Below are 25,177 nucleotides of genomic sequence, written 5' to 3'. Positions count from 1 at the left end.
TTTTTTCGTGTGTGTGTGTGTGTGTGTGTGTGTGTGTGTGTGTGTGTGTGTTTGTGCTTGGGTGAGAGAAAAAAGGGAAAATAAGCACAGAGGCATTCTTGAAGACAAAGAGGTCCTTAACATCCACTCAAGGAAGGCACTTGGGCCCCAAGAGAATCTCATTCAACCTCAGTCTGCTACGTGAATGTAGCTCTTAGTCCAAATACACTCGTGGGGTTCTATTATTCTCTGAGTACTCTCCCGAGTCATTCTCTTCTCCATCCTCTTGATTGTAAGGATCTGAAAGTTCCCTATTTTGATAACTGCCATTTTAGTTAGTTCAAGTGAGAACGAGGGTATGTGAAATAAGGCGTGTGGACAGAATTGAAAGTATTTCTTTAATGGTAGACTCACTGTCAGTACATTCCAGGGTCAACCAAAAAAGTTCTCTGTGGTAAATTGCAGAGGTTCAGCACCTGCTCCCCCAAACTAGTTGAAGGTTTCTGACAAGGCAGTCACTGTTTTGGGAGAAACCAAACCACCCCAAGACAGACCATAGAAGATCAATACACAGATAACACATCCTTGAGGCAAAGTTACTGCGGTTTGAGAAGAAGCGGTGTGATACACGTAAAGTGCTTGGACTGTATGTTAGGAGAGATCTGGATTCAACTCTTGATTCTGACAGTTATACCTCCGTGAATTTGGGAAAAAAATTTACTTCCTTTAAAGTTCAATTTCCTCATTTGTAAACGTTGAATAGTACCCCCAATCTTGCCGGGTTACTTCTATGATGAAATGAGCTAACACATACAAAATGTTTAGCAAAGTTTCAACTACAACATCAGGGTGAGTTCTAAATATAATGTTTAAGTTGCCCAAAAGTGACTTTTTCTTTTTTAGTATTCAGAGAGAAAAGAGTTAACGCACCTGGTTTGAGATGGTGCACTGTGTTTACCATTAGAAGTCCCTGAGGGAGAAAGCAAGTGATCTGATCTGAGAGGGTAACTGGACCTTGGAGCAGATAAAAGAATGTTATTTGCTATGAGGAGCGATCTTATCTATTAACAGGATGTCCATGGTTAGGAACTGCTTACAGAAAATAAACCCAGCATCAAGGGATTCATGAGAAATGAGTCCATGGAGAAAGTCACATGAACTAGAGTCCTAGACTTCGGCTTTCGGTCAGGACCCACTGTCCTATCTTCCATCACCCATCCCTAAACCTTTGAAAATAGACAGCACACCGTGACAGAGGTAAGGTTAGGTAAGACTGAACTCCATAGGGGTGTTAGTTAACTGGGTTTTAGTCTACTTTTGACACTAGATTATGGACCATAATATATATCCATCCCGTCCAGTTTGCTATTTTCAGTATTTACAGATATTTTAAATTTAGTACTCTGTGAAGATGTCAGAAAGAAGATATTCCTATGTAAGAGTGTCCAGCAATATTAGTTTTGTTGTTTTTAGAAAAATTTTAAGAGCTATAATTCAATGACCAAATTTATGAAAAGGAGATTCTGGAAATAATGCTCCATGGATACAGACATCCATGGATTTCCATGCATTAACTGTGACTGCTTCCTAAAGTATCTGACTCCTAAAACCAGTGAAACTATGGGGGAAAATCCATTTATTTCTTTGTCTTCATTTTCCAATTGAAACAAAAAGACAAAAAGTTCTGCCCCTATTTTCTGACTTCACAAGGATGCTTTAGTCTCCTGATGACAGATTATTATAATTATTTTTATCTTAATGATCACTAGCACATTATGACAGAAAACTCAATGTGAGGTACAGAATGAACAACTGAAATGACTAAAAGCGGTACACTGCTTTACAAAATGTTTTCTTACATATATTATTTCATTTAATTCTCCAAATAGGCCATAAGATAGCTATAAATGTCTTCATTCTGCAGATGAATAAATGAGGCTCAGTGGACATTGCTGGCAAAACCCAAATCCTACACTAAGGAATATGAAGGAGAGATCTAAAATAATAACATTAACTGAATAATATGAGAAGAGCCAAGCAGAGGGTTTGGAATGGTCAGGACCTGTGAAGGGTCTGCGGTTTTATTCTACTTCCAAGCTAACGAGTAGGCCTGCCATAGTGCCAGGGCTGCTGGTACGACATGAGACTCCTGGGTCAGAGACAAAGGACAGCTGATGACTGCAACAGCTGATCAGAGACAAAGGTCAGCATTTGCACTGGTTCCCCAAGTTCACATTCCCACACAGCAACAGAAAGGGGCACAGGTGACATCTGCACACATGGTGGGTAGTTTCCAGGACACTGAGGTTAGTGAACCACTCATAATGGGCAATAAGAATGCCTATCCTTTGCTTCGTTTTCTTATTCTACTAGACGGTGATCACACCTGCCTCTTATTCCAAAGGGAAACACTTCCAAGGCGGTTAACTATACAAATATTAAAAAGATAGTCCAGAACAAAGGCATTCAGCGCTTCTCAAAGCATGAAGAAATGTGAGGCACACAGAGATGATATATTACTTGTTTCATAATCCCCCTCTATTTGCTGACAGAAATGAAATGTAATAAGCAAACAGAGGTGGTAGCAAAAAATGTCATGGATCTTGAACCATTCTGCAGCCCTTCAAGCCTCCATATGCAACCGATAAACAGGCAAACCTTTTCTGCACTGGGATTTATGAAGTTTTTAAAATGTGATTACTAATTGTATAATAAAATGACAAGTAATCTGAGGACTCTATTCTTGTGAGAATGTTCATGGAAATTGACTATAAGATACTGATGAAACAAGCGAAATTAAAATACCAGCTTTTAGATGCCATGACATCAGCATTTTTTTCATGCCCCCATTTGACATTCCTTTTTTAAACCAGAGAACTAAAAAAAAAGTTTTAAATGACAGAATTTTCCAGCTAAAAACAACTATGATTTCTCTTTACTAGGCTGACTGTTTCTAAAGCGTCTCATTGAGGGACTGCCTTAACTTGCTGTACTACTTCTATATAAGAACTTCTCATTGAATTTGAATGAAACAACCTTGGGTTATCCATAATTAATCTCATATTTGATACGTTCCTTTTATTTTCTATGAGCAAGTAACAAAAGAAGCTCTAACTGACTAAAATTCTAAATGCAATGCTGATATAAAATATCCATTAGCAGAAAGGTGGCCTGTTTATAATACTGTTAAAGCTGCCGGCACTACCCTAATTCTCAGTATCAAATGACAAGATTACTGGATGACTCTTTACAGCTGATGGCACATGAAATGGCTATGACAAAAGAAGAAAAAGAAAAAACCTAGTCTCCCAGTTGGATTGGTTTACAGGACTATCCCCACTGGCACACTGTGCCTCTTCTTTTGTTAGTTTAATTTCTAATAAATATATTTTTTTAATAATTTCAAAAAACATAATTTTAAAGTTCTGCTCATTACCTTAGATGTTCTAAAATGCGAACAAAACCTTAAAGCAAAACAGTCTTCTTCCCTGAAGTGGCAGAGTTTTAGTAGAGGTGACCAGGAGAGCTTGACAATGGTACCTTACATTTCTTAGCCTCAGGTGACTTCATCCATCTGCCATGGTATCCAGAGTTTTGTCAGAGGTTCATTTCATTGAATTGTGATTTTGGGTATCTAAGGTCTTATTTCAAGGCACCTTCTCTTTGGATACTTAGTCACCACATTGTCCCTGAAAAGAATGAGGCATGTACATTTTGAAAAGGGGTATATTTTTAGGGAAAGGCAGATATATAGCAGATACCTTTTACTTTCCGTCCACTATCTATGTAGATAAATCTGCAGGAACACACAGTCAAGACCTCAGTACTTGGAGACCATGAAGAATGAAAAGAATATGTTCCTCTGGTGAAATGAACAAGCATACCCTCTGCTCTCCCTGCAGTATCATGGTGGGGGAAACAGACATGTAACCCCAGTAAAGAATAAGGAGATAACACAACCAGGGTCAACAGACAATGCCATTAATTCTCAGCTGGAGACAACCACGGCGCACAGCAGTAGTAGTTGAGAAACTGACAAAGCAGGAGAGCAACAGTTCCACAGAGCACGACAGAACGGAATATTCAGTGAGGTTTCCAAAGGCGCGAAAACCGTGAGGCAAAAATCATACAGCTGTGTGAAGCTCCAGGATCAACGTGTGCATAAAGCAAATGCATTCTGAGGACAGAAGTAAGCGATGCGTTCTCTCTGTCTCTATGTGGTTTCCTCACTTAATGTCTTTTAGCTAAAAGCTGTTTATGTACATTCAGGACATGACGTCTTGTCCTGTATTTTAGATGGTTTCAGAACAACAGCAAATATTTTTTAGCATTATCTGTGTGCTGGGCCCTCTTCTAAGCGCTTTAAATATATTACATCGTTTATGCCTCACGATAATCCTGTGAAGTAAATACCATGACGGTCATCCTCAACTTTATGGATGAAGGAACTGAGAAACAAGGATATTTAGTAAATTGTCCCAAATCATCCAACTAGTGAGTGGTACAACTGGGATTCAAACCCAACCTGTCTGGCAGCAAAGCCCATGGGTTAATCACTGAAAATACTCCCTGCTTAGGGAATGTTTAGAAATAAGAAATTATCACAGCAAGTAGTTCATGAAATTGATTACTGCAGAAAATTTATTATCATGTGCAGAGCCTGACAGGCTAGTACACAGATATAAATACATATTCATATGTATACCTGTATGTGAATTTATTTCACCCATATCTTCCCAAATATAAAGAGGAAGTCAGTTGTTCTTTAAGAGAGACTGATGGAATTCACTTGTGCCTACAAATTCAGGCTTTGCAAGAACTTCGAAAAGATGCAAACGCTTTTTAAAAATTCTTCTTCCAGTATATAAATATCAAGTATTTTTCTTTGCAGACTTTTTAATACACCAAGGACATACTGCTGTTCCCAAGACACACACATTTGTACATACATATATCCTGCATCTGGCACACTAGAATAATGTCAACTGTGTTTACTTCAATAATTACCTTCAAACAAACACATGTAGTGATTTTATCTGAATGTCAGCTCCCACATGGCACTTTTCTTGTCTAGCTAAGGCCTTGAGGAAATAAATTAATGGATCAAAACCTGGGAAAATGCTAATCCAGCCCCTGAAACATTTAGGGGAACTAAGATTTCCCCAGAGATATCACATTCTTCTTTTCAAATAACACTCACAGTAAAAAGTTAAATCATACAAGGCAACGGTCATTTGAAATGACAATGTGTTACATATCCCATAAACCAGTAAGAAGTTATTACTAACATGGAAATAAAGTAAATTTTTATCTAGACCAAAGATACAGATTTTTGTATCTGTATCTTTACAAAACACAAGTGTCTAACAACTGATGGGAACATAGTGCATAGCACAGGGAACTCTACCTAATGCACTGTGGTAACCTAAATGGGAGGGAAGTCCAAAAGGGAGGGGATATCTATATGTGTATGACTGATTCATCTTGTTGTGCAGTGGAGGCTAGCACAACATTGTAAAGTAACCATACTCCAATAAAAATTAATTTAAAGAACAATTTTAAAAATTAATAAAAAACCCAAAATACAAGTATCTAGATCCTCGCTCAGAGATTCTGATTTAATTAGTCCTGGATGGGGCTGAGGCACCCTGGATGTCTTATCTCCTCTGGGCATTTCTCATGTCCAGTCCAGGTTGAGAACTATTGCTTTTAAAGGAGTAGTTATGTGGACATATGACCTTATGCCCTAAGGAATCATTAGCTATTGTACTTAGGGGTCAGAGTTAATGTAGAAAGCTGGCTGAATAGTACTTACGGACCATGATCATGACATACGAGTGATTAACATTTTGAGGGTCTTACCTAGTTCCTTTTAAGTAAGGGTTTGGATGATGTACGTTCTCTTGACTTTGTTGCAAATATAAGCATCTATAGTCCAGCCAAGTAACCATGAACTCACGTTAATATCTCTCAGTGACTTCCCAAATGACAGGGAATGACAGGGTCCAAGCTCTAAGTGCAGCAGGATGTGGGGTCACCCCTGTGACCTCGTCTACCACCTCACCTCTCCTCACAGCGTGTGTGCTCTTGGCAGCCCAGTGGAGGAGCCGTTCCCCAGGACTCAGGCCACTTCAGGGCTCCATGCCTTTGCACAAACTGATCCCTATGGACGGGTGATCTAAGTTTCCAAAGTAATTGTGAACATAAATAGGTATTTTCACAAGTTAACACTTACCAGCATTTATTTTTATTGTAAATTGGATTTGCTTTAGCCAGGATAGATCCTAATATCCGAGCACAGGTGGAAAGGGTCAGATGAGATAGGACCCAGGCTAATAAGACTCTAGCAAGCCTTAGCTGCACCACCTAGATTAGACATCTCCTCTGACCTGCGCCGAGAGAGACAGATGAGTGATGATGGTCTGGATACTGCTCTTCTCAGCTTTGGCAGCTAAGTGATAGACATCACTTCCGTCTACAGTCTAATGGCCAAAATGAGTCAAAGAGCCCCACCTCACTCCGGTGGGCGGGGACATGTGAGAGACTGGACACTTTAAACAACTGAGCATCACTGCATTGATAAGTTAGTGATGGCTTTATAAGACCAGAGGAGGGATTCAACATGTGTTTCATGACCCATAATTAAAAAGCTGGAGATGAACTGATTTTACTTAGAGCAATTAGTATGATAATTTCATCTCTAGCTAACTGGGTACCACAATTCCAAACACAGAAACAGGCATATTATTTGGGAAAAAAAAAATATATATATATATATTTTTTGCTGATTATATACAAATGTATACAAAATATATACATTTTGCTGATTATGAAATTATCTATGATTAGAATATTATGTTAAGAGGACCAAGGTTCCAATTTAGTCACTATAGGAGCCAAGAGTTTCAGACGCTGCGCCTCTAAGCCCAGCCAATCTAACCCGCACCCAGCATCTGATAACCATGGCAGAGCCCGGTCGTATCACTACAAATCTCTCAATGTCATTGCCAACAGCTTAAAGTACATGCTGTACTCTGAGTAATTTGTGTTTACCGGGACACTTAGAACCACTGATCTAATTATTTTATCATCAATCTCTGCCTTAAAGACCCCAAAAAATTCATTCCAGAGCCCTTCATTACTCATTCATTACTTTGCTCACTGCTTGGGCTATTTTTCATAGCAGAAAAATTACTCTAAAAATAAGATTTTCCTTTCTGAAATACATTTGTAAAATTGGATATCTATGTTTGTAAGTGCCTGGTTCATTAAATATAATTTTATAATATATAATTTTTTAGACACTTAAGACCAAAGAAAATTTTTCTCAAAGGAGTTTTGAGATTAATATATTTCAGATTTTAAAACCACCTCAGTTCTTCACCACAAACAGAACAGTTATATATTTATGTATACATATATATACATATATAACTGTTATATATATATATAAACAGTCATTATGTGCATATATGAAACAACATACCAACAAACCTTTCCTGTATAGTTACTTAGATTAGCCATTGAGAGTACAAGTATCGAACTTTTTTTTTTTGATTTACTGGTATACATGAAATGCCAACGTGCAATTTGTAAAGTACACTGGATCATTATTAATCGAAACATTTAACTGATTTTAATGTAAAATGACCTGTGGCTAGTGGACATCATGGATTCAATAAATTTTTTAAAAACCTGGTGCCATACCTTATGGAAAATTCATAGGCTGATTAGTTTCCATACAAAACAGGTTTCTGATGAGAAAATGAAAAGGAAAGAAGAAATTTTTCTTTAGTGGACAAAATCATTTGAACACGGAAAGAAAGAAAAAGACCACTTTTCCAAAGTATCAATGTACTAATGTACGTGTTCATTGTAGTCTACTTAGCCTACTTAGAGCTAGAATATAATTTTATTTCTAAACATTTCTTGAATGTGTTTTCCCTCAAAAGTCTCAGTATAAAAATATCCCTTTGAACTAATGACATCAACCAGTAAGGTGGCATCTTCCAAAATACTGAGGTTGTAAAGTGATTTTGTATAATGCAGGCGTATGCCCTGCATGGTGGTCTAGTTGAATATGTGGATGATAAAAGAGAGAGAAATTAAATAGGCTTTATACAGCTCCTAAAGATATCTTCTACAGCCTGAATAGAAGACCATTATTTGGTGAAATGTCACACTCTGTGTGGACTTCAAATGGAGTGAGTTGTCACCTCTAGAGAATTTTCATCCTCTGGCTTACTCCATGATCTACGGTCAACATACCAGAAAAAACCATGAATCCTCCCACGGTTAAATACAAGCCCAATTAAACTTCTTCATTTGAACAGAAGCAGCAGCACCTTCTTTCAGGGGTGACACTCCGTCACACTGACATGAGTTGCTACTCCATGGCAGGATATGTGTCCAGTTTCTTTCAAGTTCTTGCCCTAGCTGAAGCCTGGTTCTCGCCTGCATCTCCCTCTCTCTTTATTGATAACTGTTTCCTTTCTCACATCCCATATTTCTCAGGAGCTGATGTCCCGGAAGGCATCCTTCTTTTCCCCCACTGCTACCCCTCTAACTTTCTAAGTCATGAAGGATCTTATAGCTCATTGGAAAGCTGTTTTGAGTGAATCAGGGAGGCACTGGGCACATCTGGACACAGGAATGACATGATCTGACTTGCTTTAAAAGGATCACTCCAACTACAATGTTGAGAATAGAGTGAAAGGATGAATGAGTGACAGCAGGAAAACCACGAGACTGCTGCAGTAGCTCCGATGAGAGATGATGGTTACATCATGGTGGTTACAGCGTGGTTATAGCGTGGTTACAGTGGAGGTGCAGAAGAGAGCTCAGATTCTGGGGCTATTCTGAAGATGAAGCCACCAAGATCTTGTGACTAATTATATGAAGTAAATGAAGCCTGAGAGAAATATAATAATCAAGGATGACCAAGCTTTTTGATCTGAGCAACTGAGAAGAAATGGAGTTGCCATCACTCACTTTGGGAAGGCTTGGGTGGATCAGATTTGGGGAGGGCGAATCAGGGGTTTAGTTTGAGACGTATTTAAGATTGAGTCGTCTGTTATATTTCTATATAGTGGACATGCAGGCAAAGGCCATATGAAACTGGAACGCAGGAAACATGTCTAGACTGATAGAAATTTGAGATATAAAGGATTTTCAGAGATAATTTCGATTATATCTAACTTTCAGCTTTAACCGACATCAGTTTATAATCTCACAAAAGATGCTACTCCCTTACACCTTGTACTGCTTATAAAATCCATCTTAACCAATGTAGTAATTACCAAATTCAATAAGGGAAATATGAGAATTAGTATTTAGTCTATCTAACTGCTTTAACCAAGCATTTTTAAACAGAAAATAAACATTTTCTACCAACCATAATGAAACATTTTTTAAAAATCCTCTAAGTGTATCTCAGTTGATCTTGACTATGGATCTCTTTCATCAGGAGCCAAAACCAGACAAAACTTAACAGTATGAGTAGTTTGATCTCACTGCAGTGGGCCTCCTCAGTTATTTACATGAAACAAAAATCTGGATCAATCTTTAAGAGCCAGTGTCTCCAATCTGGCAGTGCGTCAGCACAATAACTATTTGGAAATTATCCCGTTAACTTGTTCGATTGAGACTCTCAGAACAAATAACTCAGGCTCAAAGGTGGCACTGTTTAAAGAATATTTACTAGATTTTGAACTCAAAGTTCCTTTATTATTTATTAATGGTAACAATGTTTCCTCACTGCTGCTTGGAGGGGGAAACCTACCCTATCTGTACTAAAATAAAATAAAGAACAAATGCTCTAGTGTTGACTAAAACTACTTTATACAATCCCTCTCCCTCCTGGAAAGCAGAACAACAGAAGAAATAATCCTAAATCATCCTGAAGTGCAAATGAGGTTAACTCTTCATGAGGAAGGAGGAAAAAAAGGACAGAATTACTTTATTTTAATAATATGTGCTTCTTATACAAAGTTGATAGTTAAATGAAACAAAATCAAGCAATTATTAACTGACATGAAGAATAATGTGCCTATTTTCCAAAATAACCTCAGAAAACATCTGATTCCTTAAAGAAGTAGAGATGTTCAAACAGCATTCAACAAAATATCAGAAATCCAGCCTAGGCTCTTAGGTCATTTATGTTTTAAGGAAACATTAAAAAAAAAAAAAAACTAACACTGATAAACAACAAATGGACAACATTCCAAATGGCAAAATTGGATCTAGAGGTCTTGTACTTTTCTCCAGTTTGGTACAGAATGTGAAATGAAAATATTACTATATTAGAAAAATTTTGTATTTGCCAGTGATTCAAAGTAATGAAAAGACTAAATCTGGCCACCTGACAGAGCTTGCTTTTATTAGAGTATTCTGGCTTGGTAAATTGGAATTTGAGGCAGTTTATCTTCAATGCAATAATACCAGGTTATATGGAAAAAATAATAAAAAGCGGTGTTTCTCCTTCTCTTTGGGCAATTTACTTTTGTGGGCTGAATAACTCACTTCACATGAATTATGCAGTTCCCATTGTCTTATTGGCATAATGGAGGAAAGCATTCACCACCAGAGGATTTACTGATTCTGGGAACCAAAGGCAAAGGATATTTCCTTTGGGATTTGGAGAAGGGCGGAGTATGTTTAGCCATATTGATTTCACAGAACCTAAAATGCATGGCCATTTAATTAGTGTAAAATATATTTGAAAAAGAAGAGTACAACAGAGTTTCAGGAGGTACAATTCCTCACAAACTGAGGTGGACAAAATTATATACATATTTCTTTTTTCTTATAACTGAACTTTTAATTTCTGCCTCAGCCTTCACTTCCCCGGAGAAAAGGAAACTTTCTCTAGTCTCATCCAGATAAACCTGGCTGCTTTATTACCTAAGGTTTATGCTCAGCCAAGCTTGAGATCTTCCTTCTCCTGTCCTTCCCAGAGTGGTGTGCAGTCAGTGGGGTGGATCCACATCTGAGTTTCGCTGTGTCCTGGCCTGTCAGCCCTGAGATGTGCGATCATACCATCACCCATCCGCGCTGTGCTCATCTCCACGCGGGCCATTCGGGGCCATGTGGGAGTCCACCGAGGCTGGTCTGTCCACTCTCAGGCTCCAGCCTGCACCACCCCTGCTTCCATCTCGGCCTGCATCCCTGTGCCACGCCTGTGAGCCTTCTTCAGACCATCAGCTCTCAGCATCAGACCCCTGCCTACCTGAGCCACGTGGAAAAATATTTATGTGCTCTATTTCCCCCACTGGGGTGTTCTAAGGCTGCCGCCAGGCCCATCTGCCTCGTTACTCCACGCAATCATCTCTACTCCGCCCTCTCCACCTGGAATGGAACAAGTCGTCTTCTGCCATACTCACGGTTTCCTAGGCAACCATGCATCAGGTAAGCTAACACGCTCTTCTCAATCCCCATGACCTGAAGAGGGCAATCACCTTCTCCCAAGGGTATGGAGGTAAATCTAGAGCAACTTGTACTAGCATCCAACTCACTTATTTAGTAGCCAAGCTTTCCTCACTTTACCATTAATTTAGAGGCTCTTCTCTTATCTCACTCAGCCAATATCTCCTTCTTCCCACATATTTCTTTTCTTACATCTGGTCGTAGGCTTTAGAAGTGAACAGCCGATGCAGTAACATCAAGTTCTGTAGTTTCTCCAAAGAACCTTCCCCTCCACGCAACTGGGACATCGACGGCCTTAATCCTTGTTGCTCAAATGGAGGAGAATCATGGATTTAGGAAAAGAAAAAGTATATATTTAATACTATACATATCATCCTGCTACACAGATGTTTTTCTATCAATATGTCTTAATGATAAGAGCTGTGGAGACTTCCCTGGTGGTCCAGTGGTTAAGACCTCGCCCTCCAATGCAGGGGGTACAGGTTAGAACCCTGGTTGGGAAGCTAAGATCCCACGTGCCTCACAGCCAAAAAACTAAAACATAAAACAGAAGCAAGATTGTTACAAATTCAATAAAGACTTTAAAAATGGTCCACATCAAAAAAAAAAAACAATACTTAAAAAAAAAAAAAAAAGAGCTGTGGAGTCAGATGAAAATTATTTTCAGTCCTAGTCACTCATTCATTCATTCATTCATTCAACACAGTATTACATGCCTACTAAGTGCCCAAATATGCACTTGGCCCTGGGGATGATAATAAAACAAGTACAGCATCTGGTCTTCGTGAATCTTACAGTAACCCAAGAAAATCACAGAAGTATAGACACTGTTAAGGATGGTAATAATGCTCTGAAATAAAGGTAGATGATCCAAATCCCATGCTGCATCTAGAAGATTTGTGTAACAGCGTTACGAGAACTGAGGGATGAGTATGAGCCAACCTGTGAGGAGGGTACATGGGGGATGGGGAGGAGCCCAGCGTGAGACAGGGTGGCTGCAGACAGGGTGGGGGGGTTGGCGATAAGGCAGGACAGGGTTGGAAAGTCAGTGGGGACCAGGCCACGCAATGCCTGTGGGAAGAGGAAGCCCCTGAAAGGTTTTATCCAAGACAGTGACATGATCAGATTTTCACTCTGGTTTTAAAAAAAACTCTGGCTACAATGTGGAGAGACTGTGAATAGAAAATGTGATCCTTGCCAGCTCTGTTTCTTCATCTCCAAAATAAAGATAATAATATGAAGAGTTTGTTATGAGAATTAAACACAATAATGCATGTAAAGTATAATGCCTGACACAGAGTAAATATCCAATAAACGTTATTTTAATGATCAACACAGAACTTTGTAAGACGAAAATCCAGATTATCAAAGTGCATTAAGAAGAAAGACAATCAGCTTTGTAGCCAAATATGCATATTGATAATTATGGGTTTTGATTTATTTGGCCATAAATTTCATAACCTCATCTGACACTTCATTTCTTCAGACAGAATCAGGGATAATCCCACCTATCTTATAGTATTGTTATGAAATACATTAATGTATATGACAATACCTAGCACAGGGCCTGACACAGTCATTCTGAGCAAAGATTTTCTTCCCCTCTCCATTTCCAAAAGAATTAACTCTTCAGGGATGGTCACTTACGAAGCTGTATCATATATAATCCTTAATCAATTACTGCTTGATTTTACTTATTGAGAGATTATTGGCCAGAAAGTATTAATTCCATTTCCCAAAGTCCCTAATTTACTCTAAGTTTACATGGTTGGACAATAGGGTTCATTATAGGAAGAAAAGAGGAAGGAAGGAGGGAAGGGAGGGAGGGAGGGAAGAAGAGAAAGGGGAAATAAAGTGAGTTATCTCATTTTTAGTAGAAAGCCAGCCATTCATCTTAAGAGGAATGGGATGACGAAAGGATTAGAAAAAAATGCACAGGTTTCCCCTCAAACCACTTCACTTTTGGAAAGGCAGACTCCTTAGAGCAGTCTTTGACACACAGATTTTTAAACATATTTTTCCAGAAAAATTGTTTAGAGGATAATTTATGGATGTTTTCAAAGCATTAAGTACTTTCATTTTGCTAGTTTTATGGCCAATGTATCTCTTCCAGGAAAGAGGGTGAATACTCAGAATCTTTAACAACAAATCTACTTTTCTGAAAGAGACACTATAATTGAATAAATGGGAATTAATTTAGTCATTGCCATGGCCTTTCCGGTCAGCCTTATACTCTAAAGTATAAATTAGAGTGACAGATGCACTGGAAGTTTTCCACACTGGTTTGTTAAAAGGTGAGTCGCTTGATGCCAGCAATATTGCAAATCAGACAGAGCTGATTTGGCTTTCACAGATCTGTGGGCCAACAGTGAGCATAATTTAGAAGGAAAAGGCCATTCACCCAGTCACTCAGCCATTTGCCCCCTAAAGCTCAGAGGCTGCTTAAATTTCATGTTACTTCTAGGAACGTGGGTCACTGCCAGCCTTCACAGCTATAAAACTGGGGCAAGAGACATCAGAGATTCTCTAATTCAGACAGCTCATTTTCTAAGTGAAAACACAGAAGCATTTGCCCAAAGACTCATGTCTAGTTTGAGAAAAAATTAAGACTAAAACCAAGATAATAACCCTTCACGAAGACAACTAACCAAGCCCAAGTAAATAGATCATAAGGAAGTATTTTCTTGCCTATCATATGCCATATTCTCTAATCTTTAGAACAAACCTCAATGCCAAGTGTTACCATATCCTCAGATCTGAGACTCATCTTTGTTAAAAAAAAAAAAAAAAACTTTGCATTTTCTGAAGTTGGGATGCATCTTACAATTGCTGAGTACATTTAATACAGTGTCTATTTTTCTGCACTGTTCATTAGTCAGTGGTGATTCTAGAAAACACTGAAGTCCAGGAGTCAAGAGAATACAGATTATTTCTTTTACATACAGAGCAAAACTGAGGTTCATGGGAGCCATAAGTTCACATGCTAGTATGTGACATAAATGAGGACAGAAAGCACATCCATCACTGACACTGAAGCTCTGAGTTGTTTCACTTCCCTCCACACGCCTGCAAGTTTCAGTCGGTAATAGAGCCCATGTCACTGTATAGGACATTCATCTGTTTGCCCAGAACCCATCCCCCCTCTGCCCTCTTCCCAAGAACGTTTCTTTGAGAAACAACCCTTTCCTCATCGTGTAGCAGCCATGCAGTGTGGATGACGTAAGTCAAGGAATTCAATAATTTCATTCATTTTATCACGGTGTTTGCTGAAGAAATGAGCAAAAGCCAATTGAAAAAGGTGGGTTTCCCCTGGACACAGTGACAGGCTCAGGTTGGAACAATCAGACTAAAGATCAAGAATTTTGTTAGGTAAGTATGATGGAGCAATCACCTTCTCCCCCTGAATATGAATGAGGAAGCACATAGCCCTGATTATTGCTGGCAGACATACCGCCAGCATGAGGGAGACCAGTCTGACAGTAAAGCAGACACGCGACAGAAGGCAGAGACAATCACAGGGAAACTGAGCCAAATCCTGTATTAAACCATGTCTGAAGCCTGACCTGGCTCCGGTGTTGACAGTGATATGACCAACAAATTTCCTTTCTTATTTAAGTCAGTTTGAGTTGAATTTTCTGTTATCTGCAACCACTAAAAGAACGGTACTTCGTACATCACCCAGAGTCCAACAGAAAGCCCAGCTGACATCAGACTAGCATCCCATTCCTACCAAATATATTGTCTTTAAGATGCCTACCGCTCAACAAAGCCTTACGGCCCATCTAAGTCCAACCCCAAACATGGAACTACGCTATCCAACATTGTTTCAATAAGCAGATGTACCAGAAAAACATCAGTTTACATTCTAGCGTGGAGCCTATGATTTTAAATAAATTTAATAATCGTGACAAGTCTCATGCAAATCTTCAGTAATGATTCCATTTACATAACCAATAGCCAAAGAAGGTATTGCGCTTTCACACACCTCTTACCATTGTTCTATCATAAGATCGAACTACTTTTTGAATCTCCCAACAACAGTAAACAGGGTTAGCTAGGGATAAGGTATTATACTTTTTTGATCCCCTCACATAGTCTTTTGACTTACTCAGTGCCCTCACCCACCGCCCATCCCTGTGTTATCCCCTGCCCAGTGGTCCTCAAGAGCTCCACCGTGGTTCGCTAATCCCACACATCCCCCACTACGTCTAACTCTTCATCCTCTATTAAAACAGAATGATTTTGTGTTCCACTTGTTTTCAAACGTTGCCTTCAATGTTGCAAGGTGTCAAAAACTTTACATCAATATTTACTGTGTGCTATGAAGTTAATGGAAAACTGTCTCATGGGCCTTCTCACTTCCTCCTTATAATATATATTTATTTTGAGTGGTCATTTGTACATGAGCATGTGTATTTTCTAACTGTTTAGTGATCTCATTGCTAGAAATTTCATTACAGTTAGAAGAGAGAGATGGGAAAACAACATGACTATTTGATAGAATATCTGGAGAGTAAGAGGAGGGCCTGGTTCATACTTCAGATCACACTATACGAATTCCTGTCAATTATGAGAGTCAGCTCTGAGAAATAAAGAACTTCAGTTTGTATCTCTCGCTCATCAGCGCTGTACCAACTTTTAATGATCTTCCCTATAATGGAATTATACATACGCCTGACGAAGACTTTTTTAGTCAGCTTTGCTGACGTCAGTGGCTTTTAATAACAGGCACTGATTTCCCGCTCCTGTTATGACAGAAGCTGTAGGTTGGCCATAGCTGCAGCAACTCCTGTCAACTCTGCTCAGCTCCATTTGGCTCTGGGCTACAGGTCTTCTCTTTCCAGAACACAGGGTGAAGGGCCAACTATGTTTGAGACATGCTGTTCTTATGGCACAGAGAAAGAAGAAAGAGCCAAACACACGATGGCTCTTGAAGCTTCTGCCAGAACGTGGTATAATTTGAATCTCACTGGTCAAAGCAAGTAGCACTGCCAAGCTCAGTGTCAATGGAGAGGGAAGGTATATTCCTTCTACAGTGGCGGACACTGCAAAGTATATGGAATCGGTGATAATGTCTAATCTCTCAGAGGGAAATGTGGCTTAAATCATTAGGGACAAAATATGGTCTGCCAGAGAAGGTAAGCAGCAAACTTTTGATCTCCACTTATTTAGTTTAGTTCCCTGTGGCACACTAATTAGTTGTCCCCTGTACTATGTCTCGTTTCCTCCCTGGCACAGCTGGGTTGCCTTTCCCAGGCTCCCCTTAGAGGTAAGGGAGCCACATGACTGAGTCCTGGTGGATAAAATACAAGTGCGATGGTGGAAACCACAGGTAGGCGTGGCCTACAAAACGCTTCCACCTAGAACCCTCCATTCTCTTTCCTCCAAGGACCTAGAGGGGTGAGAGCCACACATGGAAGCAACCAGAGTCTCTGAGTCACTGCTTGGAGGAAACCTGCCCAGAGAGCCCACACCAGACCACCGTGTGGGTGAGAAATCAATTTTCATTGTGTTCAATCACTAATATTTTTGTTGTTTTTCTCAGGTGTTAGCCTCTTCTGGCTAATTCAGAGAAGAAACCCAAAAACCTCCTCACTTTTTCTTTCCATTTCCACATCTTTTTTAAGGAATTGACATTTTATCTGTCTGTGAGCTACACCTAAGTTATATTTTTTTTTCTTTATTCATTCTGTTTACATTAGTAGACAACCCAGAGAAGGGACTGTCAGACTGAGAGAGAATGTTTACCTCATATTCAGGCAACTCCTAGGATCAAGTACATCCATGTGCTATCATGATTCCATCCAGAATGACACTAATCTCTCTTTCCAGTGCAGACAGGAACCCATTTCCTTCCTACCTTACAATCTTTTCTTTTTATAATTTTTTTAAAATTCTTATTTTATATTGGAGTATAGTTGATTTACAATGTTGTAAGAGTTTCAGCTGTACAGCAAAGTGATTCAGTTATCCATATGCATATATCTATTCTTTTTCAGATTCTTTTCCCATTTAGGTTATTACAGAATACTGAGTAGAGTTCCCTGTGCTATACAGTAGGTCCTTGTTGATTATCTATTTTATATATAGTAGTGTGTATATGTTAATCCCAAATTCCTACCTTAAAATCTTGATCATTAAAGAACTAAGCTAGATTCCCAGGCCAGGGTCTATTCCAGAAATTGATTTCTCATCTCATAAGGAGGAAGGAGCAGGCCAGGACACCATCACAAACCGTCTCAGGAAGCAAGAGTTCACGCTCCTTGTCACCCCTCTCGCACCTAGTTGCACACTTTTGGTTAAGCAATAAATGAAGGGTGACTGAAACACATATCTCAATCCGTCCTCATAAAAACCCCTGAGGTAGTATGATTAACATCAGAGCAGCTAACAATATATACATTTCACAGTTTATTATGAGAATCAAATGAGTTGATATTTGTAAAGCACTTAAGAATATAAGCAAGAATATATGAAGTGCTATAATAAGCAGCAGTTTAATTTTTAAAAATTATCTCCATTTTCAAATTAAGGAATCTGAAGCTCAGATAAACTATTTTTTAAGATCATTTGGCTAATGACTCATACAACCAGAGCTCAAGTTGGGGTCTTTTAACTCTTTCAACTCAATATTCTGTATCTATGTCAAGCATGTACAGAAATACCTAAAACCAGACTTACAAGCCAAGGTGCTGTTGATTCAGGAACAATACTATTGTCTTCCCAGTTACTAAAGGCCATCTGGCGCCAGGTACACCCAAAACTCCAACCACTACCGCAAGACTGAAACTGCTGTCAACTCTAGACCTCAGCAGATTTAGCTGTATTTGCATGGAGATGAAGACTGACTCACTCTGATGCCATCAAACATACTGTCCTAAACGATCTCCCAGGGTGGAGCTATGGAGGCCTCAAGGAACCATGTAATGAAATGAAACCCATTGGAAGAAAAGTATTTAAAACAAAATATCAACCTTGGCTCTCTTCCACAGACAGCATGTTAATGAGGTTACCTGCAGAGAGAAGGAACCCAGTCTTCATGCCTCCTGTTTCTGGAGTTCTCTTCTGGGGAATTTCTGCTTTGCCTCTTGAGGCTCATAAGCATGTTTCAAAGTGACAAGGTATATCCTTTTTTTTTTTTTTAATATAATGCTTCTCTTTCCCAAGTGTTTTCCGTGGAGAATAATAAATTTCCTATTGGAAACTGAGACTTGGTGGGAGGCTTCTCAATCTTCTGGGAAGGGGACTATACTATGGAAGTAGGTACCAGGGCAGAGCAAAAAGTTCCACCTCCTGAGCCCAGGGATCAACAGAAATCAAGACTTGCCTAAAGGAAATCAGGTAATTACTCTAATGAAAAAGCAAGAAAGAAATTTACTCTGGCTTTTTTTTCAGGCTCCTTTTGTTAAATAGCCTTAGGAATCTGTGTTGGTGGCAGATCTGCTTACCATCTTTCTACCAAATAAAAGAAAAGCAATTCTTACTTATCCAACTTCATCTCTACCCATTTATCTCTTCACCCACAAACTTCCTCCCAAATTAGGTTTACAGTTTTTGGAAAGCCTGTGCTTTCTCTGGTCTCTTATACATACAATTTTACCTGCCCAGGGAGTCTCTTTCCCTTCTTTGTCATCTGAAAACTTCTACTCCCCCTTTCGGTTTTGGCTTAAGCCTCGCCCCCATTACCCACAACATCCACACCCAGATGATATCCTGGTAACTTGGTCAATAATCTCTCCTCCCTCTAAACTCCAAAAAGACAGAGCAATATCTATCCTTCTTGTTACCTGCAAAAGACCCTTTAAAAAATATTTACAGAATGGATTAAAAGGTAGGTAGTCAATGGGATAGTAAATTCAAAAAAATGCTCAAAACATGAATGTTAAGCCATGCCATTTAAACTTAGGGTTAATGAATTACAAAAGAGAGTTCCAAAATAATAAAGTTGTTTGGAAATGGTTACTACGTTCAACTGCATCTTGGCAATTTGAAGAGCTCACTCTAAAAATCTGGGACTCAAAAGAGCTTATAAAAGACCTAAGAAAGGAAGAAAAGAAAAAAAAAAGATGATGTGCCTGGTTTTCTATTAATATGTGATTTTTTAAAATTCTGCCACATTTTTTAAGCTCTGGTAATAACGGCATGTGTGTAGGAGAAACTGCTGCTTTTACAAGTCTTTACTTTCTGGTTAACAGTGTTCGAAATGCTGAAGTCATACTCATATTATATTTAAATACATGGGCAGTAATTTGGCCTGGTTTCCTGTTGTGGTTTTATACATCCAGGACAATCAATCACAAAATACAATAAAAAATCTGATAAGAGGGCAAGAAACAACCTTTCATAACAACGTCTAGGCCACATATGATTTGTTTCCTGAAATTGAGGTCCTAAGTGCCAATTCTGTTTTTGACCTTGTATTCATTCGAGGTTTTATGTCTGTACTTGCAATGAGTTGCCCAGCCTTGGTCTTGGTCTCTTCTGTGGCATGTCATTATCTCTTTCTTGTTTCTTTTCTGTTGTTTCAGTCTACGATTTGCTAGGGCTTGTTCTTTTAAACAATTCTTTTTTTTTTTTTTTTTTTTTTTTTTTTTTAAATCTGTAAGTTTATTTGCGGAGACGCGGTGTCAGCACTCCTCGGTGCCCGAGTCATCCTCATCGTCCCCGAAGCAGCTGTCGGCCTCGGCCTCGACCTCGGCGTCCTCGTAGTAGTCGTCGTAGAAGAGGTCCGAGCCCTCGTCGGGCGCTGGGGCCTTGGTCTTCACGCAGTACTCAGCCAGCGTGGTGGGCACCTTCACGCCGTCCCGCTCCGCGTCCACCTTGGTCCCCAGGACCTGCTTCCGGATAATGTCCGTGTATTCGCGGTCCTTGCCTTTGCTTTCTTTCCACTTCCTGTACATCACGGAAGCGTCCACGTTGGCCGGTGAGAAGGTGTTGGGTTCGTTGAGGAGGGAGATGACGCTCAGGAGGATGGTCCTGACGTTCTGCGTGGGGTTCCACCGCTCCGAGGGCAGCTCCCCGCTCTGGGGGTCATCGACGGGGGGGTGGAGGATGGAGATGCACACGTCCCCAGTCTCGTAGATGTTGGGGTGCCACATCTTGGTCAGGAAGCGAAAGGCCGGCGGAGAGTAGGGGTAGTCAATGGGGAACTTGAGGCGCGCCTTGAAGTAGCCGCCCTCGTAGTAGGTGTTGGGGGGCCCGAAGATGGCCACCTCCCAGTTGTACAGGTCGCCCTCGTCCACCAGGGTCACCCGGAAGCCCTCCACCGGCTCCTCCTGCAGCCCCTTGAGCTCCAGAAGTAGCGCCTTCTGCGAGCTGGGCACCAGCGGCCGGGCCATGGCGGCGGCGGACGGGGCCGGGGGCACTTGGGGCCGCGGGGCCGTGGGGGCGCGGGACGGGCCGGGGCCGGGGCCGCCTTCTTCGTCTGCGCCGCCACCGCCACCCGGAGCCGCCGGGCGCTCCAGTCCTTTTAAACAATTCTGTTGTTATCTGACACAGATAGCTTTTTTCCTAGGTATTTTCTCTCCACAACGCTACTTCCCACCAACCGGGGAATGTGTCACCTGAAATACATGGGCATGTTTTCTCCTCTGATATGGAAAAGAAGAATAGGTACAGCCCGATCCACTAAATCAAATTCAGAAAAAAATCTTTACCTAAAAAAGAAAAGTATGAAAATGTTCTGTAAATTACCAGTAGGTTTTCTAAATTAGTAAATGGAGAGACTGTTTCTAAGTACAGTGAAATTACACCCCATTTGTCCACAATGGCAGGGAATGGGACACTCCTGTTTTAATGATCTACTTTTTATTTATATATATTTATGTATGTATAAAATTGTTATAAATACTAAATGGGTTAAAAGTTTTATATTAATAGGACTATTTTTTAAAACATAATTTCAAAACAGGACTAAACATCAGTTGATCTGTCCCTGTGATCAAGAAGTCATTCAAGTATCCTGAATTCTCTCAGGTAATTATTATGAACATTAATAGTCCTTACACTAAAATATGCAGTGTATTATTTTAATTGGGGTTTTCTGCTTTTTGAGACCTGAACAAATAGGAGTTGACTGAAATATAATCCAGACCTTATCACTTTCTATCCAGATGATATTGCAATAGCTTCTTAATCAATTTACCCAACTTCAGTCTTTCTCTTCACTCTGACTTACCTTCTTTAAGTACTTTTATCATGTTATCTCCTGAGTCCAAAACTTCCAGTGGTCCCCCAGTTTATAACAGGTCCTATCTACTTTGTTTAGTTTTCAAGACCTTCCAAGATTGAGGCCCCAGCTTCCCAGCCTTAATTCCTGATCCACCCCAAATCACAGTTTAGTTTATCATATCATAGGTATATGTTTTCTAATATTACTCACTGTGATTTCATGTAAACTAAGTAAACTCCAAACCAGCTTCCTTCTATCTACATTATTAGTTCTTAAAAACAAAGACGTCACACATTTATTCCCTTCATGGCACCAAATGCATTAATGAATGGCAAAAAAAGAAGGGAAAGCTACTTTCCTTCATGGAATAGATGCCAGACACAGTTCTAGGCCTTTGCAGGCCCATGAAATATTCAAACATATAAAGCATCCAGCACAGTTCTATGCACAGTAAGGGCTCAATACACGTTTATTATTATTACTTTGTTATTTAATCCTTCCAACAAACTTTAAGGAAACACACATGAGGGAAGTGCAGGTCTAAAACAGTATGTGACTGTCCACACCAGAAGGAACAGTGGAATATCGGACCAGATGGCTTTCCCCATCAAGTGGCAGACACACAACTCAAAGGAGTTTTAATAAAAAGGGACTTTACTACTTCAAGTAACAAAGAGTTCAGAAGCGTGTGATGACTCCAGGACTGGTTAATTCCGTGGCTCAGTGACGCCACCCAAGATGAGGTACTGTCATCTTTCTACTCTGCCTTTCTCAGTGGGTTAGCTTACTTCTCAGGCTACTTCCTCCCATAAATCAAATATACCCACAAATATACCCAACCCAAGCTCCAGACACAGAGTAACATTCAAAAAAAACACAGACTTCTCAGCAGTGAAAAAGCCTTTCCCAGAAATTCCCCAGCAGCCTTCCACTACTGTTTCATTGGCCAATGCCTTAAACAACTGCAAGGAAAATGGGGTCAATCTTGATTGTCATAAGCCCCAAAGTAGCCAACACTCTCAGGGGTGGGGACTGAGCAAACTTCCTCTAAGTGTGTGGAGAAGGGGAAATACATGAACAAAATCAGGGCTCTGTTAGGAAAGAGGTAGAAAAGAAGAGTGAACTGATGATGGGGAGAAAAATCAGCAGGACTTGCTGCGGCTATGTTGCCTCAAAAGAGCAAATATTAAGTTAATATTAATTGACCTACTGAACACATCAATATCTATGGTTATTACGACGGAACAGAGAGAAAAAAAGAGGGGGAGAGAAGGAGAGGGGGAGAGAAGGAGAGGGGGAGAGAAGGAAAGGGGGGAGAAGGAAAGGGGAAAGGGGAAAGGAGAGATGGAAGGAGGGAAGGTGGAGGGAAGGGAGCAAAAAACGAGGGAAACAAGGAAAGAGACAAGGAAGAGAAAGCCCAGCTGTAGGTTCATTTTGGGTCATGTTAGCTGTTGTGTGTGCCACTCTCACAGGCTATGAAAGTAGTTTCTGAAAAATCAGAGCCCTGCAGGAGGGTCTGTATAAACTAGACAGGCTTTTATGGCTAAAAGTGATTTGAAACCCAATAGGGAGCTAACGGTAACCACGTTCAAGAGAGCAGACCATCAGGAGCTAATGAGGCTGTCAGGTCTGGGAGCTAACCAAGGCACAGACACATGGAAATGATTCACCAGGAGGACGTAACTAACAAAACAATGCTTCCTTAATAGCAAAACTACAAATGAGGAGGAAACTGAACTAGTTTCTTTCTCAAAAGAAAAAAGGAAAGGTATCTTTTGCACCTAGAGAGAAAAGATGATTTCCTTAGAGAAGGATAGCAAATAGGGAATGGGAGCTGCTTGATTTAATTAATTAATTTAATTAATTAATTTTTTGCAGTGTGCTAGAAATCCAAGCCGTAACAGAAGCAAAAAAGGTTAAACAGTAATTCTCGCTGAATTTAGGACAATTTTAAAAATTAGAGCTTACAGAGTTGTGTAGGCTTGTGATTCAAGGGTTATCAAAGGCAGACATGAAATCCAAGAACAATCTGAGCCTTTTCCATAGAAGACACTGCCCACATGTTGAACTGGGCCTTCCTCTTTCTAAACATTATTCTGGATTTCTAGAACATGTATAACCTGACTTGTATCGTAAAAGTAGAAATGTGTCTGTAATGCTATCTTCTGCGTTTAGGGTCAAAGGTGGGGGACCCAGGAAACTGAAGGCCAGGGCACCATCTAAAGGCACCATATAGGAGAGAGTGGCATGGACACATATACACTACCAAATGTAAAACCCATAGCTGGTGGGAAGCAGCCGCATAGCACAGGGAGATCAGCTCGGTGCTTTGTGACCACCTAGAGGGGTGGGATAGGGAGGGTGGGAGGGAGGGAGACGCAAGAGGGAAGAGATATGGGGATATATGTATATGTATAGCTGATTCACTTTGTTATACAGCAGAAACTAACACACCACTGTAAAGCAATTATACTCCAACAAAGATATTAAAAAATAAATAAAGGCACCACATAGGACATGGACCACATCGGGGGGCACGGGGGCGGGGACAATAATACTAACAATACTAATAATACTAACTAACCTTTAGGATTTAGAGGAGAATTATATAAGATTTAAAACCCATAGTGTCTGATGCACAGCGCCCACTGTTAGGTATTATTACATTAATAATTATATGTCAGTCATGAGCTTCCAACACAATAAGGTTTTCTTCCGAGAATGTTGATTCCTCCCTTCAGAGAGAGGTGTAATGAAAGAGTAAATAAGCTCTTCGCAGCCCCTGGATGTTAAGTAGGTCAAGATGGCCAACTCCTAACCCTTCTAATAAAAGGACAGGAGAGCCGAGAGACCCGGAGGTCATCAGACAGAAACGGGTCTGCAGACGAACACGGCATCATCTGCTCCCCGGGAGACCTGTGGGCACCACAGCACCCCGGACAGTGTTCAGTGGAAGCAGAGATGATCAGATGTATTTGGTGTCTTCACGCTCCCTTGCAGCTGCAACTGGCTTCAAACCCCATTGGCAATTGAACACCCCAGGCAATCTGCATCTCTAGAGAGCAATTTATGGTTAAGTTTCTGCTGAACATTTTTAAGACGATACCTAATGCATCCATCAAGGAACAGCTCTTTTAAAGAAGTTGCTCACCACTTCTAGCATTTCATTGAAGAAGGGAGCTCATGTTTTCATTACTTGCCAAGCCATCTTTTTTCGATTTGAAGAAGGAACCTAGTGCACAAAGTTTCCTATGGTTCTGGAAAACAGATTTCCTCAAGAAGACACAATGATGTAGATGAAACATGGCAGTCCTTCCCGATGTGATCTGAATTCAGGCACCAGGCCATTTAGTGATACCCCCAAATGCATGCCCACAAGTACCTCCTCTGCCCCAGTGGGGAAAGCCCAGGACCTAAGTAAATTGAGTTTCTAGGCAGAAACCTAGGAACCCCACAGGTCCTGAAGATGAATAATTATCCACCAAGAATATCACAGGATGACTGTAAGTAATGTTAGCACTTATGGGTTTTGGAAACATGGCAACATCTAATGACTGACTGTGCCTACACAGGGCTAATGTATTGAATCAGTGCTGCCACTTA

General features: G+C 40.2%; 1 protein-coding gene across 1 annotated transcript; it reads right to left on the bottom strand.

Annotated features, from left to right (window-relative positions):
* Positions 1-20,004: 20,004 nt before the first annotated feature.
* On the bottom strand, positions 20,005-20,861 carry LOC132354211 (ubiquitin-conjugating enzyme E2 R1). Its single transcript, XM_059905945.1, has one exon. It carries the CDS (start codon positions 20,739-20,741, stop codon positions 20,031-20,033), a length of 711 nt encoding a protein of 236 aa, XP_059761928.1. The 5' UTR covers positions 20,742-20,861; the 3' UTR covers positions 20,005-20,030.
* Between the last annotated feature and the right edge of the window lie 4,316 nt (positions 20,862-25,177).

The sequence above is a fragment of the Balaenoptera ricei genome, chromosome 1 (assembly GCF_028023285.1).
Source record: "Balaenoptera ricei isolate mBalRic1 chromosome 1, mBalRic1.hap2, whole genome shotgun sequence".
NCBI classification, from domain to species: domain Eukaryota; kingdom Metazoa; phylum Chordata; class Mammalia; order Artiodactyla; family Balaenopteridae; genus Balaenoptera; species Balaenoptera ricei.
The sequence above is the reverse complement of the archived record's forward strand: the minus strand, read 5'-3'. Positions and strand labels throughout refer to the sequence as shown.

Bases quoted from the DNA above. Each gene is read 5' to 3' on its own strand.
- LOC132354211 (XM_059905945.1), bottom strand. From the start codon at position 20,741: ATGGCCCGGCCGCTGGTGCCCAGCTCGCAGAAGGCGCTACTTCTGGAG.